This window comes from Rhinolophus hipposideros (assembly GCF_964194185.1).
Source record: "Rhinolophus hipposideros genome assembly, chromosome: 1".
In the NCBI taxonomy this organism is placed as follows: Eukaryota; Metazoa; Chordata; class Mammalia; order Chiroptera; family Rhinolophidae; genus Rhinolophus; species Rhinolophus hipposideros.
This window is the reverse complement of record NC_138047.1, coordinates 110,047,940-110,062,684: the sequence shown is the minus strand read 5'-3', so window position 1 is coordinate 110,062,684 and position 14,745 is coordinate 110,047,940. Positions and strand designations below refer to the sequence as shown.

Genomic DNA, 14,745 nt, shown 5'->3' with positions numbered 1-14,745 from the left:
CCTGGCAAGTGCAATGAGAACGGGGTCCTCAGGCCTCTGTAAAAACACGGGAGTCCTAACAGGGACATACAAAACAAGGGGTGACAGGCATGAACCCTAACGTATCTGAATCAGGGAAAAGGAGAATTTAGACAAATAGAAGACATCACGACGAGGGTGAACAACGTGACAGTCCGGCTTGGGAAAGAGGAGTGGCCCACACCATCACCATGTGGTCATCTTGATGATGATCCCAAATCAGATGACTTTGAGACACTGGAAGATGACTCAGGAGTGCATCACACATCCAGTCCTTCATTCAATAAATACTCAGCACCTACTGTGTTCCAGGTACAGAGCCAGGCCTGGGGATATGCCTGTGAAGCAGGCAGAAAGGGTCCCTGTTCTCATGAAATTTACAGTCACTGAGGCAAACAGGAGGCTAAAATACACTGTAATAAGCACCATGACAGGGACAGTGCAGGGAATATCTAGGAGGTCACTAGAACACGGTTCTGATAAATAAAATATTAATTCATGAACTATTCAATGCTAACAGAGCATAAAGAATGCAGGGTTTCAGTTGGATTAAAAATTATCAGATGGGAGCCTCTACTTCCACTTGGGATGTATACAGTTGAAAAGAAAGTACTTCCATCCAAATATTGAGGAAAAGACAGATAACCTATGCAATTATCCCTTTCTTAAGCCCAGCAGAGAACTGATCAGTGCATGCATGTGAGGAAACCACCAAAGGCAGGGGAAAAACCATCCAAAGTGATTAGAAAATAGTGCAGGACACTTACATAGGGCCAGGAATAGTTCCTGTTCCCACCAGTCATTCATGGAAAACTCATAATTCATGGGACCATAGGTAGAATACTCATGAAGGTCCTTCCTCAGGAGTGGGGAACAATTAGCTAGCCTTAGATAACGCACTTCTACAGACCTGCCTCACGCATGATAAAAGCAAGACCAGAAAGCAACCAACTGTTTCCAAATAACTTAGCTCATCCCAGAACAAAGCTCAGAAATATTTACAGGAATGCAAAAAGGTCCACACCCAAAACAATTTAAAATCTACAATGTTTAGAATCCAAACAAAGATTACCAGGTACAAAAGAGAAGGAAAATAGACTCCTAATGAGGATAACCATCTACTGAAACTAACCTGTAATGGACAGAGATGTTGAAATTACAGACAAGAACATTAAACCAGAAAACAGCATAACTGCATCCAAAATAATGAAAAAATTAAGTAGAGACATGGATGGCATAATAAAAGATCCAAACTGGATTTCTAGAAATAAAAAACTACAATGTTTAATATGAAAAATATACTCAGTGGGATTAATAGCAGATTTGAAATGACAAAAGATTAGTGAACTACAGGACACAGTCATAGAAACTATTCAAATTGAAACAGAAAAAAAGTCCAAGGAAAAGAAGAAAACTGAGTTTCAGTGAGCTATGGGATAAATTCAATTGGCCTAACATATGCAATTATAAGTGCAGTTCCCAAGGGGGAGGAGAGAGAAGGGGGAACACAACAAACATATGAATAAAAATTGCCAATAATTTTCCAAATTTGATAAAAAATTATAAACCCACAGATCTAAAAAAACACGAAAAGAATTACACCAAGGCACATCATAATCAAATTTCTCAAAACCGGTGATTATAAGAAAAATCTAATAACAGCCAGAATAAAAGACACATTACATGTAGAGAAACAGAGATAATGATGCCAGTGGATTTCTTGTCAGAAACAATGAGAAGGGAGTAAAGTAACATCTTCAAAGTGCTGAAAGAAAAAACTTCCAACTGAGAATCTTATGCCTCACAAAAATAACTTTCAAGAACAAAGGTGAAATAATTTTCAGACATACAACAGACCCACTCTACCAGAAATGTTAAAGGGTGTCCTTGAGGCAGAAGGAAAATGATGCCAAGTAGAAATCTGGATATACATAAGGAAATGGTAACTGCATGGGTACATATTCAGGACTTTTAGTATTTAAATCTATTTAAAAGAGCATGGTCTATTTAATCAAAAATATATTGTGGAATTTATAACTTAAAATATATATTAATAATAGCATAAAGGCCAGGAGAAGAGAAATGGAATTACACTGTTGTAAGGTTCTTATACCATATGTGGAATGATATAACATTGCTTGAAGATAGGCTGTAATAAATTAAAGATGTATACTGTAAACTCTAAATTAACCACTAAAATAATGAAACATAGAGTTATAGCTACTATATAAGAAAGATAAAAGAGAATCATTAAAAACTCAATGAAAATGAAAGAAGGGAGAAACTGAAGAAAAGGGGACCAAAGAACAATTGGGATAACAATTAGAAAACAAATAGCAAGATAATTGACTTCAATCTTATCCTATGAATAATCACATTAAGTGTAAATGGACTAAATATCCCAATTAAAAGGCAGATACTGTCAAAATAGACAAAAACCAAGACCAATTATATGCTTCCTACAGTAAATGTACTTTATATATGAAGAGACAAATAGTTTAAGAGTAAAAGGATGAAAAATGCCATGCTAACACTAGTCAAAAGAAAACACAGTGGTTATTTTAACATTAATATTAGATAATATTTTGATTAGTTTTATTATTTATAAAATTTTAAATGTATTTTATTATTTTAAACTAATATTTTATATTAGACAAAATAGATTTCAAAGCAAATAATATTACCAGGAATTTAAAAAGGTTATTTTCTGGAAATAAAAGGGGAAATTCCTCAGGAGGACACAAGAAACCCTAACAACCAAATCGCTATCAATACTATCAAACAAATTGCTTAATTGGTATTTATAGAACATTCCACCCTACAATAACAGCACATTCTTTCAAGTGCACATGGAACAGTTACCAAGATAGACCATTTTATGGGCCATAAAGCAAGTCTGAATAAATTTACAAGGGTTCAAATCATGCAAAGTATATCCTTTGACCACAGCGAAATAAAATTAGAAATCGGTAACAGAAAGATATTTGGAAACTAAATAAACTTCTAAATAACCCATGGGTCAAAGAAGACATAGAAAATGTTACTAGATTAATGAATGCCAACTATATTTTATATATATAATGTGATGGTTCAGTGTGAGGTCAGAGGGATAGTGGATGGGGGGAGGGGGGCTCACAATGTGAGGGATATAAATGATGAACGTCTAAGTATTACCTTGTCTTGTACACCTGAAACTAAAAAAAAAAAAAAGAAAATGTTACTAGAAAGTTTTTTGAACGGAATGAAAATGAAAATACAACATATCGGAATTTACTGAGTTCCAGAAAGCAGGGAACTTTGTAGCAGTAAATGCCTATATCAGGAAGGAAGAAATGTTTCAAATCAATAAACTCAGTTTCTACCTTAAGAAACTAGAAAAGGGAGAGCAAATTAAACCCAAAGTAAGCAGAAGAAAAGAGAATGATAAACATGAAAGCATAAATCAATGAAATAAAGAACAAAAACAATAGATAAAATCAATGAAACCAAAACTGGATCGTGGGGAAAATAGTGAGAAGACACAAATTACCCATGTTAGGAATGAGAGAGGTGACATCACCACAGTATTAAAAAGAACAAGGGAATGCTATGAACAACTTTATACCAATAAATTAACAATTTAGATGAAATGTACAAATTTCTTGAAAGACAAACTATCAAGCTTCACTCAAGAAGAAACAGATAAACTGAATAGCCCTATGTCTATTAAAGAAGTTTAATTTGTAGTTAACCACCTTCCCACAAAGAAACCTCCAAGCTCAGATGGCTTTACTAGTGAATTCTATTAATCAAGGAGGAAATAAAAATAATTCTATACAAATTCTTCCAGAAACTTGAAGAACGGGAAATACTTCCAATTCCTTGTTTGAGTTTAGTACTATCCTGATACCAAAACCAGACAAAGACATTACAATAAAAGAAAACTACTAACCAATATCCATCATTAAAATAGATGCAAAGATTCTAAACAGAGTTTTAGCAAATTTAATCCAACTATGTATTAAACTATGTATATACAGAGGGTGCCAAAAAAATGTATACACATTTTAAGAAAGGAAAAAACTGTATTAAAACTGTAGTCCAATGCATGACGCTGGCATTCATTTGATTAACACCATCTTTTGAGCGAACGTCATACCATACCATTGCTACCGTAATTCAACTTTGAAAAGTAATACATAGATAACATCTCTTAAAATGTGTACATTTTTTGGCACCTCTGATATATATAAAGGATACTACATCAAGAGCAAATGGGCTTTATTCTAAGAATGCAGAGTTTGTTTAACATTAGAAAAATCTATCAGACTAACCAATTTAAAAAGAAAAACCATATGATCATCTCAGTAGATACAAAACAGAATTTGACAAAATCCAATATCCATATAAAAAAAATCTCAGTAAACTGTTATTTAAGGGAACTCCCTCAACCTGGTTAAAGGTACTTAAGTAAAATCTACAACTAACAGCATTTTTACCAATGAAATTGAGTGCTTTTCCTAAGACCTGGAACAAGATGACATGTCTGCTCTCGCCACTTCTATTCAACATAGTACAGAGAGCTCTGGTCAGTATAACCCAGCAAGAAAAAGAAATAAGAGGAATCCATATTGGAAAGGAAGAAATAAACTTTATTCGCATATAACATGATCATCTATATAGAAAACCAGATGGAATCTGCAAAAAGATTTACTAGAACTAAGGTTGCAGGATGCAAAATCAAGATACAGAAATCAATTGTATATCTATACAGTAGCAATGAACTGGGTATTGAAACAACACAATTTACAATAGTATCAAAAATATGAAATATTTAAGATAAATCTGACAAATATTCAAAAAGACCTCTACTCTGAAAACTACAAAAGCTTGCTCAGAAAAATTAAATGAGACCCAAATAAATGAAGAGCTATACCCTTTTTAAGAGATGGAAGACTAGATACTGCTGAGATGTCAATCTCCCTCTCGATTCAACGTAATCCCAACGCAAAACTCAGCAGACTTTTTTGAAGAAACTGACAAGCTGATTATAAAATTCACATGGAAACACAAAGGACCCAGAATAACCAAGTTATTTTTTAAAAAAGAACAGTGTTAGAGGTGTTAAACACTCCTGGTCAAAATAAAATAAATAAGTCCTTGAGATGTAATGAAAGGAATGATGACTACAGTTAATAATATTGTTTGTATATTTGAAAGTTGCTAAGAGTAGACCTTAAAAGATCTTATCATAAACAAACAAAAAAAAATTGTAAGTATGTGTGATGATGGATGTTAACTAGACTTACTCCAGTGATCATTTTGCAAAATATGCATATATCAAATTATTATGTTGTACACCTGAAACTAATATATGTTATATGTCAATTATATCTCAATAAAAACACACTTTTTGTAGCACGGAAGCACCACACTTACAAACATCACTACTACAAGCGTTTACAATCACCTCTGTGAATGCATCACAGAAGAGCTATCACATCCACTCCTGATAACACACTCTCTTCAAAGCATCATGCTTGTACAACTCATTTTAATAATCATCCTTGTTATTTGTGTATTTAAACACTTCTCTAAATGCATCACAGAATGGCGAACACATCCCTTCATTTGGAAAAAAAAAAAAACAATGTTGGAGGAGTTACACACCCCAATTTAAAAACTTACCAGAAAGCTACAATAATCAAGACGTGATGTTACAGACATTTAGATCAACTGGACAGACTGAGAGGACAGAAGTAAACCCTTGCATTTATGGTGCATTCCTTTTTTGACAAAGGTGCTGAGGCAATTAAATGTGGGGAAAGGATGTTCTTTTCAACAAATGGTACTGGGGTGGGGGGTTGGCCAGATGGCTCAGCTGGTTAGCGTGAGAGCTCTGAATAGCTGTGCTGCCAGTTCGATTCCCACATGGGCCATAACTAGACTGAAGGCAATGAGCTGCCGCTGAGCTGTTAGTAGGGCAGCCGGATGGCTCAGTGGGTTAGAGCGGGAGCTCTGAACAGCGGGGTTGCCGGTTCGATTCATGCATGGGATGGTGGGCTGAGCCCCCTGCAACTAAAGATTGAAAACGGCGACTGGACTTGGAGCTGAGTTGCGCCCTCCACAACTAGATAGAAGGACAATGACTTGACTTGGAGCTGATGGGCCCTGGAGAAGCACACTGTTCCCCAATATTCCCCAATAAAATCTTTAAAAAAACACACACACAGAAAAAACAAATGGTACTCAGACAACTGGATATCCACTTATAAGAAGATGAATTTAGACATTTGCTTCACACCATATACAAAAATCAATTCAAAATGGATCATAACTCTAAATGTAAAGCCAGAAACTATAAACCTTCTAGAAGAAAACAGGATAAAATCTTTGTGATCTTAGTTTCAGCAAGGATTTCTGAGATGTAACACCAAAAGCATGGTCCATATACATGTAAGAACACATTGATGAATCAGAATTTGTCAAAATTTAAAACTTCTTCAAAAGGTGGTGTCAAAAGAATGAAAAGACATACCACAGACTGGAAGAAAATATTGGCAATCTATCTGAGAAAGGACTTGAATCTAGAAAATATAGAGAACTGTCCAAATCCAGTGATAAGAAGACAAACAATCCCTAAAAAAGTTCAGATTTGACTAGATGCTTCACTGTACAAGAAAAATGGAGGGCAGGCAAGCGCACGGCAAGATGCTCAACATCAGGCAATGAAAACCCTATCTATGAGAATGGCTAAAATTAAAGACTGGCCACCAGTGCTGGCGGGGATGTGGAGGGGATGGAACTCACACACTGCCAATGGGGATGGCAAATGGTGCAGCCGCTTTGGGAAACAGTTTGGCGGTTTCTCAAAAAGTGAAACATGCACCTACCATTGACCCAGTGTCCTACTCTGGTATTTACCCAGACAACCGAAACTATATGTCCACAGAGGACTGTGCATAATAATTACCCACACTGGACATGATCCCCAAACTGGAAACGACCTAAATATCGATCAACAGGCGAATTGATAAACAAATTGTGTTACGTAGATTCAACAGAGTACTATTCAGCAATAAAAAGGAACGAACTACAGAAATACAGAACAACATGGCTGAATCTCAAAATAATGCTGAGTAAAAGAAACCAGACCCTAAAGACTCCATACTGTGCAATTCCACTTAGATGATATAAATTTCCAGAAAATGCAAACTAATCTGTAGTGACAAAAAAGCAAGTCAGTGGTTGCCTGAGGACATGGTGAAGATTGGGGTGAGGGAGGGAGAGATTACAAAGGGGTACGAGGATACTTTTGGGGTGATGGATAGTTCAGTATGTTGAGTGTGGTGATGGTTTCATGGTCATATACATATACCAAAACTTATTAAATTGCTTGTAATATGTGAAGTGTATTGTATGTCAATTACACCTCAGTAAAGCTGTAAAAACTTGAAGTAGAGTTTCCTAATCCTGGTAAGATACTGTGAGCATGGTCTACTGAATGCCGCTGTAAAAGTGGGACAGAATACATAGGGCAGCAATTTCAAGTCCTGATAAATGAATATCAGCAGGCAGACTAAAGAAGCAATTCAATCATTTTTTCACCTTGGTCCTCCTGCCACGTGGCCTCAGAGAAGGGGCCAGTGGCATGAAGTGTGCAGCAGACTAGGAATACTGAAGTCTCAGATTTCTAGCTAGAAGAGCAAAAAAACAGAGTGGCAAAGAACCAGAAATTAACTATGGATACGACGGAGAAGGAGGATCTTGGAGAGACGGTGTCGCAGATCTGTTTGTAATCCACTGGGTGCAGTTTGGAGCTGCACACGTGTAGATAGCACCCTAAATGGCACATGAGATCTTGAGAACTGAACAGACAGAGACCACGGCTCCATTCCCAGACTGCCCACTGGGTGGCCATCATTTGGGAATATCTGCATGAGCCTCAAAAGGCTTTGAAAACTGCACATTGGAACCACAGCTCATGGAGGCAGGTCACAACTTACAGCCCGAACTAACTAGGCTGACTGCCTACTGAAACCAAAATATGAACATTTTAATGGGATTCATAAACAAGACCCAGACTAGCATAACCCAATATTTAAAATGTCCAGGATACAGCCCAAGATTACTGGACACATGAAGAAGCAGGAAAATCACAAATCACATGGCGAAAGACAATCAAAAGACACCAAAGACAAGATGATACAGATACTGGCATTGTTTGACAAAGACTTTAAAACACTATTATAAAAATACTCCAATGTACTTATCACATCTGTTACTGAGACTGGACTTGAATCAATTGAATCAACTATTCCCTCCCAGTTATTAAATAAACCATAACCCGTTATGCCTTCATTAAAATGTCAAAATATGGGAAAGATGCAAGCCAACCAAAGACAAAAACATTTTACATTTTTCTGTTATTAGAAATAACCACAAAGCAGAACACAAAAGTGGGTGGTAAGAGCTTCAGCAGTCAACTGGTAACAACTTTCTCTTGGCACATGTGTGTGGGAAACCGGCTTTCTGGAAATGTTATAATCTGGTTTTTAAAAATAGTAATCAGGTGCATTTTGTGTGCTTTAAACAACAAAATGTAATTCAAGCTTAGCCATCTTACGGCACCATCATGTAACCTACGTACTATCTACGGACAGCTGGATTCAAGTTTTACATGTGAAAAAGATGAAGGCACAAAAGTTCTATGAGAAAACAGAGGTGACTCTAACTACTAATCTTGGAGCCGAGGAAGGCCCAATCTAAAAGGGCACTAAGGCAGAAACAATAAGGGACTTCAGCAGAGGGAAGTCACCACAGGGGTACCAGGACGGCCCCCTTGACAGGGCAGTGCCAAGAGCTGACAGCCCATTTCTAAGCACAGCTATTCAAAGCAAAAACATAAAATGCTTTGAACTAGTAATTCCATACCCAAGCATCTCCACAAAACACAAGCACTGACAGACAGGACGCATGCGTGAGGCTCAATGCAGAGCTGCTGGGAGAGGGCAAGGCCTGGGCTGAAGCCCGTGCCAGCTGGAGGAGCTGCGGCTGGAGGACTGGCAGGGGACACAGACAAGAGTGGAACGGGACTCTGTCAGGTGACCTGCACAGCTCCCATGAGTGGCTGCTGACAGAAAAAAAGCAAGAGGCCAAAAAATAAGATTCTAATTCTGGAAAATAACTAATGACAAAGTCACTCCATGTCTCTATGCATATATGTATAGATACATATTGGTCTGTAGAAGATTTTAGTATAAGTCTGGAGGAAACATGCATGCTACCATAGACTGCCAAAGGCACTGGGATTGAAGGTAGGGGGCTGATACCTGGTGCGGTGAGAAAGTGTCTACAATAAAACAGCACGTGATGTCATCCCACTCACGTAAACATGTATGCTTGCGCGTGCATAAGGAAATAAAATACAGGATGATCACCAAAATGTTAACGATGGTTATCGCAGGGCTGTGGAGTTTGAGGTGACTTTTACTTTGTTTTTTTTTTTTGTATTTTTATCTATTTGAATTCTTTAGAATTATCATATATTATTTTTTATAATAAAAAAGCCATTTTAAGTATGGCAAACAGAATTTGTATTTAAAAAATTAAAGGGCAGGCCGGCCCGGTGGCTCAGGCGGTTAGAGCTCCATGCTCCTAACTCCGAAGGCTGCCGTTTCGATTCCCACATGGGCCAGTGGGATCTCAACCACAAGGTTGCCAGTTCGATTCCTCAACTCCTCCAAGGGATGGTGGGCAGCGCCCCCTGCAACTAAAATTGAACACGGCACCTTGAGCATAGCTGCCGCTGAGCTCCCAGATGGCTCAGTTGGTTGGAGCGCATCCTCTCAACCACAAGGTTGCCGGTTAGACTCCCGGAAGGGATGGTGGGCTGTGCCCCCTGAAACTAGCAATGGCAACTGGACCTGGAGCTGAGCTGCGCCCTCCACAACTAAGACTGAAAGGACAACAAACTTGACTTGGAAAAAAGTTCTGGAAGTACACACTGTTCCCCAATAAAACCCTGTTCCCCTTCCCCAATTAAAAAAAAAAATTTGAAAAATGGAGAAAAAGAATCTATGTTTTACAAAGGGTTAATCTTTATTATATGGGAGCTTTTCTCTACCTATAAGAAAAAATGAAATCCTCTAGAGACATGGGCAAATGACATGAACAGACAATTCACAGAAGAATAACTGTCTTATATAGTCAAACTCAATTTTTAAAGGAATAGAAATTTAAAAATCAAGCCAGGGAATTGTAACCAAAAGGGAGACTCCTTTAATTGGCAAGGATGGAGGGGACCAAGCATTTCAGGCATTGTTTGGTTGGGAATGTAAAATACTGTTTTTGGAGGAAAATTTAGTGATGTAAAGCTTTAAAATTACACATACACTTTGACTCAGAAATCCCATCTCTAGGAATTTCTGCTATGGAAATACATCATCAGAAAAATGTACCCCAAATATAGCATCTGGGTGTGAAACAATGAAAACTGGCAACATCAGGTACAGCACAAAGCAGCTGTTAAAACAATGATGCAGAGTGTCTGTCAACGCACCCATTATGTTTGCATCTCCTCTCTCCACAAATTCAACTGAAACAACCAAAAAATAAAGAAGTAAAACGAGCACCACTGAAAACCCGGGAGAGTGCTACCCACACACCAGAGATACTAGAAATTTCTGGAAGAGAAGAAAGCAGAACAAGAGATTAATCTGGAAACAGAAAAGAAAATAGGACCTTAGGACCCCTGTGGGGAAAAGCAAGGACCTCCATCAGAAGTGAGTTTTCCCATAGAATTCCCAGGTGAGAAGCAGCTTCAACCAAGAGAAAGGGCTCTGTGAGCGCAGGAGGTGGAGAAATGAACCCGAGGGCTGCGAGGAAGTGTTCGTACCAGTACTAGTACCAGGCCCTGGATAAAGACCGCAGAAGCGCTCCTGAAGCAGGATATCCCAAATCAGACCCTCGCAGCACGGATTCCAGGCCCAATAGACTACTGCTGAGTCGAGAGGCCTGCAGAGGGCGTCCTGCGTGGAAAAGCCACAGCTCCCGCGCAGCCAGCGCAGGCCTGCCCAGTCCCCGCGCCTCTCTCCCGGGTGCAGTCACCCCCTCTGCCCGTGTGCCGCAGGTACACAGTACACGTGAAGGCCCAGGTGAAGCGGCAGGATGCAGTCAGGACCACGAACAGAGAGGGGGAAAAGACAGATAACAAAGGGAAGGGAAAGAGGACAGGTTTTTCATTCTATAAACTTGCATATTACCTGAATTTCTTTACCATGAACACACATTCATATGTACATGTTACATAGTGCATATTTAAATAATTCATATATTTAATTCATATACTTTAATAATTAAAGTATTTCTATCTAAATTAGATTCAGATCAATATTGATGTATAGTATCAAGACATCTTAAAATTAAAGAGCATAAAATAAAAATTTAATTTTTGTAGAAAACTAGTATTTTATACATATAAGTGCTTAGCAAAAAGTCTGGAAGGATAGACACCAAAATTTTAACCACAGTTAATTCTGCATGGTGGAATAACAGATGACTTTTATTAGGTATTTTTTTTCCTTCTTACATTTCTTTTCCATTCTTAAGGAACTCCAGTAATGAGAAATTAGTAATGAGTCATCTTTAATTCAAAAATACAAAGTCATTTAAAAAGTTAATTGCTTTAACAATATTTATATTCAATGTAAGCCCTATCAAAATACCAATGGCATTTTTCACATAACTAGAACAAATAATCCTAAAATTTATATGGAACCACAAAAGACCCTGAATAGCCAAAGCAATCCTGAGAAATAAGAACAAAGTGGGAGGTATCACACTACCTGATATCAAATCATACTACAAGGCTATAGTAATCAAAACAGCATGATATTGACATAAAAACAGACACATGGATCAATGGAACAGAATAGAGAGCCCAGAAATAAAGCCATGCTAATATGGTCATTTAATGACAAAGGAAGCAAGAATTTACATCGGGGTAAATAAAGACAGCCTATTCAACAAATGGTGCTGGGAAAACTGGACAAATTTATGCAAAAAAATGAAACTGGACTACCTTCTTACACCATATACAAGAATAAATTCAAAATGGATTAAAGACTTAAATCTAAGATCCCAAACCATAAAACTCCAAGAAGAAAATAGGAAATAAACTCTCAGATATTATCCTCAGTAATATTTTTACTGACATATCCCCTCAGGCAAGGGAAACCAAAGAAAAAATAAACAAATGGGACGACATCAAACTAAAAGTTTTTTTCACAGCAAAGGAAACCATCAACAAAACAAAAAGACATCCTACTGAATTACAGCAGATATTTGCTAATGATACATCTGATAAGGGGTTAATATCCAAAATTTATGACTCATACAACTCAACACCAAAAAAGCAAACAGTCCAATTAACAAATAGGCAGAGGATCTGCATAGACATTTCTCCAACGAAGACACACACAGATGCCAACAGACATATGAAAAGATGTTCAACATCACTAATCATCAGAGAAATGCAAATAAAAGCCACAGTGAGTTACTACCTCACTCCGAGCAGAATGGTCATCAATAATAAATAAACAATAAACATTGGTGAGGATGTGGAGAAAAGAGAACACTCATGCACTGTTGGTGGGATTCGTAAATTGGTGCAGCCACTATGGAAAACAGTATGGAAATTCCTCAAAAAATTAGAAATAGAACTACCTTATGACTCAGCAATTCTACTCCTGGGTATTTATCCAAATAAATCCAAAACACTAATTTGAAAAAATACACGCACCTCTATATTTACTGCAGTGCTATTTACAATAGCCAAGATATGGAAACAATCAAAATGCCCATCAATAAACAATGGGATAATGAAATTGTGGTACATTTATACAATGGGATATTACTCTGCCATAAAAAAGAATGAAATCTTACCATTTACAACAACATGGATGAACCTAGAGAATATTATGCTAAGTGAAATAAGTCAGATTGAGAAAGACAAAAACTACATGATCTCACTTACATGTGGAATCTAAAGAACAGAATAAATGAGCAAACAAAACAGAAATAGACTCAGATACAGAGAACAAATTGATAGTTGTCTGATAGGAAGAGAGTAGGGGGATGGGTGAGGAAGGTGAAGGGATTAGAAAGCACAAATTGTTAGTCACAAAATAGTCATGGGGATGTAAAATACAGTATGGGGAATATAATCAATAATGTTGTAAAGACATGTAGGGTGTCAGATGGGTACTAGACTTATTGGGGGGATCACTTTATAGATTGTATAAAAGCCTGACCACTGAACTGTACACCTGAAACTCATATAAAGTAATATTGAATGTCAACTATAATATGAGTGATATGGTCACAGGATATAAAGCACAGCATAGGGAATACAGTCAATGGTACTGTAACAGCTGTGTACGGTATCACAGTGGGAGTAGACTTGGGGGTATCACTTTGTGAGGGGTGTAAATGTCTAATCATTAGGTTGTTTTGTACACCTGAAACTAATAATAAAAAAGTCAATTCCTTTAAGTGCTATTAAAGCTGTACCCCAAGTGCAAGGGCATTGATAGCTTTTTTCGCCAGCGGTGGTCTTGAACAATAACAAGATGGAGGTGGTCATCAGAGCATCAGATATTTCAGTGCATTTCTGAGAGTCAGAAGCCACCTGTCTAGCACAAATCTGAAAATGAAGAAGGGCACGGGAACCAGGTGTGCCCTTTTGCCCTTAGCACCAGAATACAAGACTCTCTGGATGGGGAGAACCCCTCACTAACTCGACAGTTCGTGACACTTCAGACCATGTGTCTTGTTCCCCCACTATATTCCCAAAACTTAGTAGGGGCTAACTAAATATTAGCTGAATGAATAAACAGGAAAGGCCAGACTCTATCGGCACGGGGTCCCCTCTTAGAACTCAGAGCACACAGTCAAACACACATCTAGGCAAAACTTCCACCCCGAGGCCGGAAATGGGTGTTTAAGGAGGAGCATTCACTTACCGGACGCTGGGCTGAAAGTCTTCCAGTCACCGTTCCAGTCTGATTCCAGGTGGAGGAAATGCAGCCCTGTGTCCGTTCAAGAGAAGCAGGTGAAGCTCCAGTGGTGCTATGAAGTCAGGAACCTGCCAGACCCTAGTTCTCTTCACCCACAGGCCCCAAACTCCCGAGGTCCGTGGGTGTTAGAACAGATGTGTGATGGGGAGGGGGCACAGATCTCTAAGGCACGACACTGCATGGGACGTGTGGGTCTTTGTGTCACTTTAAAATCCTGTGCGTGGGGACAGGGTCAGATGGGGGGTCCAATGGGGGCTCAGCATGGACTCGAGGCAGGCTGTACCTCCAAGACAAGGGCTGTGGGGACTCAGACAAGTCACAGGGTCTGACTACAGGCTCCTCCCGTAGGAAGTGAACGAGCTCTCCCTTGAGAGACTGCAGCAAGAAGACAGTGATGATGTGTGAGCACGAGGTCAGAGCTGCCTCAGACGCCAAGGTCCTGAGGTAAAAGGGCACCTTCTATAAAGAGGCTTGAGTAAGAGCAAAATCCTGGTTCATAGTTTCAAGAATACTAGATTATTTCGTCATTAACTAAAATGTAAAGGACTCTTACATCTATCTGAACTCATGGGTGAACCGTACTCCAAACACTTTTTAGCTTCTGTTACCTTTTTCATGCAAGCGAGTAGACCATCTACAAAGGTCGACTTGATCTTGTGAACCTAAACCA

General features: G+C 38.4%; 1 protein-coding gene across 1 annotated transcript in view; it reads right to left on the bottom strand.

Annotated features, from left to right (window-relative positions):
- POLN (DNA polymerase nu) overlaps positions 1 to 14,745 on the bottom strand; it is a 129,589-nt gene that overhangs the window by 60,629 nt on the left and 54,215 nt on the right. Inside the window, exons 13-14 of the mRNA XM_081062070.1 lie at positions 14,684 to 14,737; positions 14,022 to 14,087 (exon numbers count right to left, since the gene is read on the bottom strand). Coding sequence (XP_080918196.1) covers positions 14,022 to 14,087; positions 14,684 to 14,737 — 120 coding nt within the window. The remainder of the gene's footprint in view (positions 1 to 14,021; positions 14,088 to 14,683; positions 14,738 to 14,745) is intronic.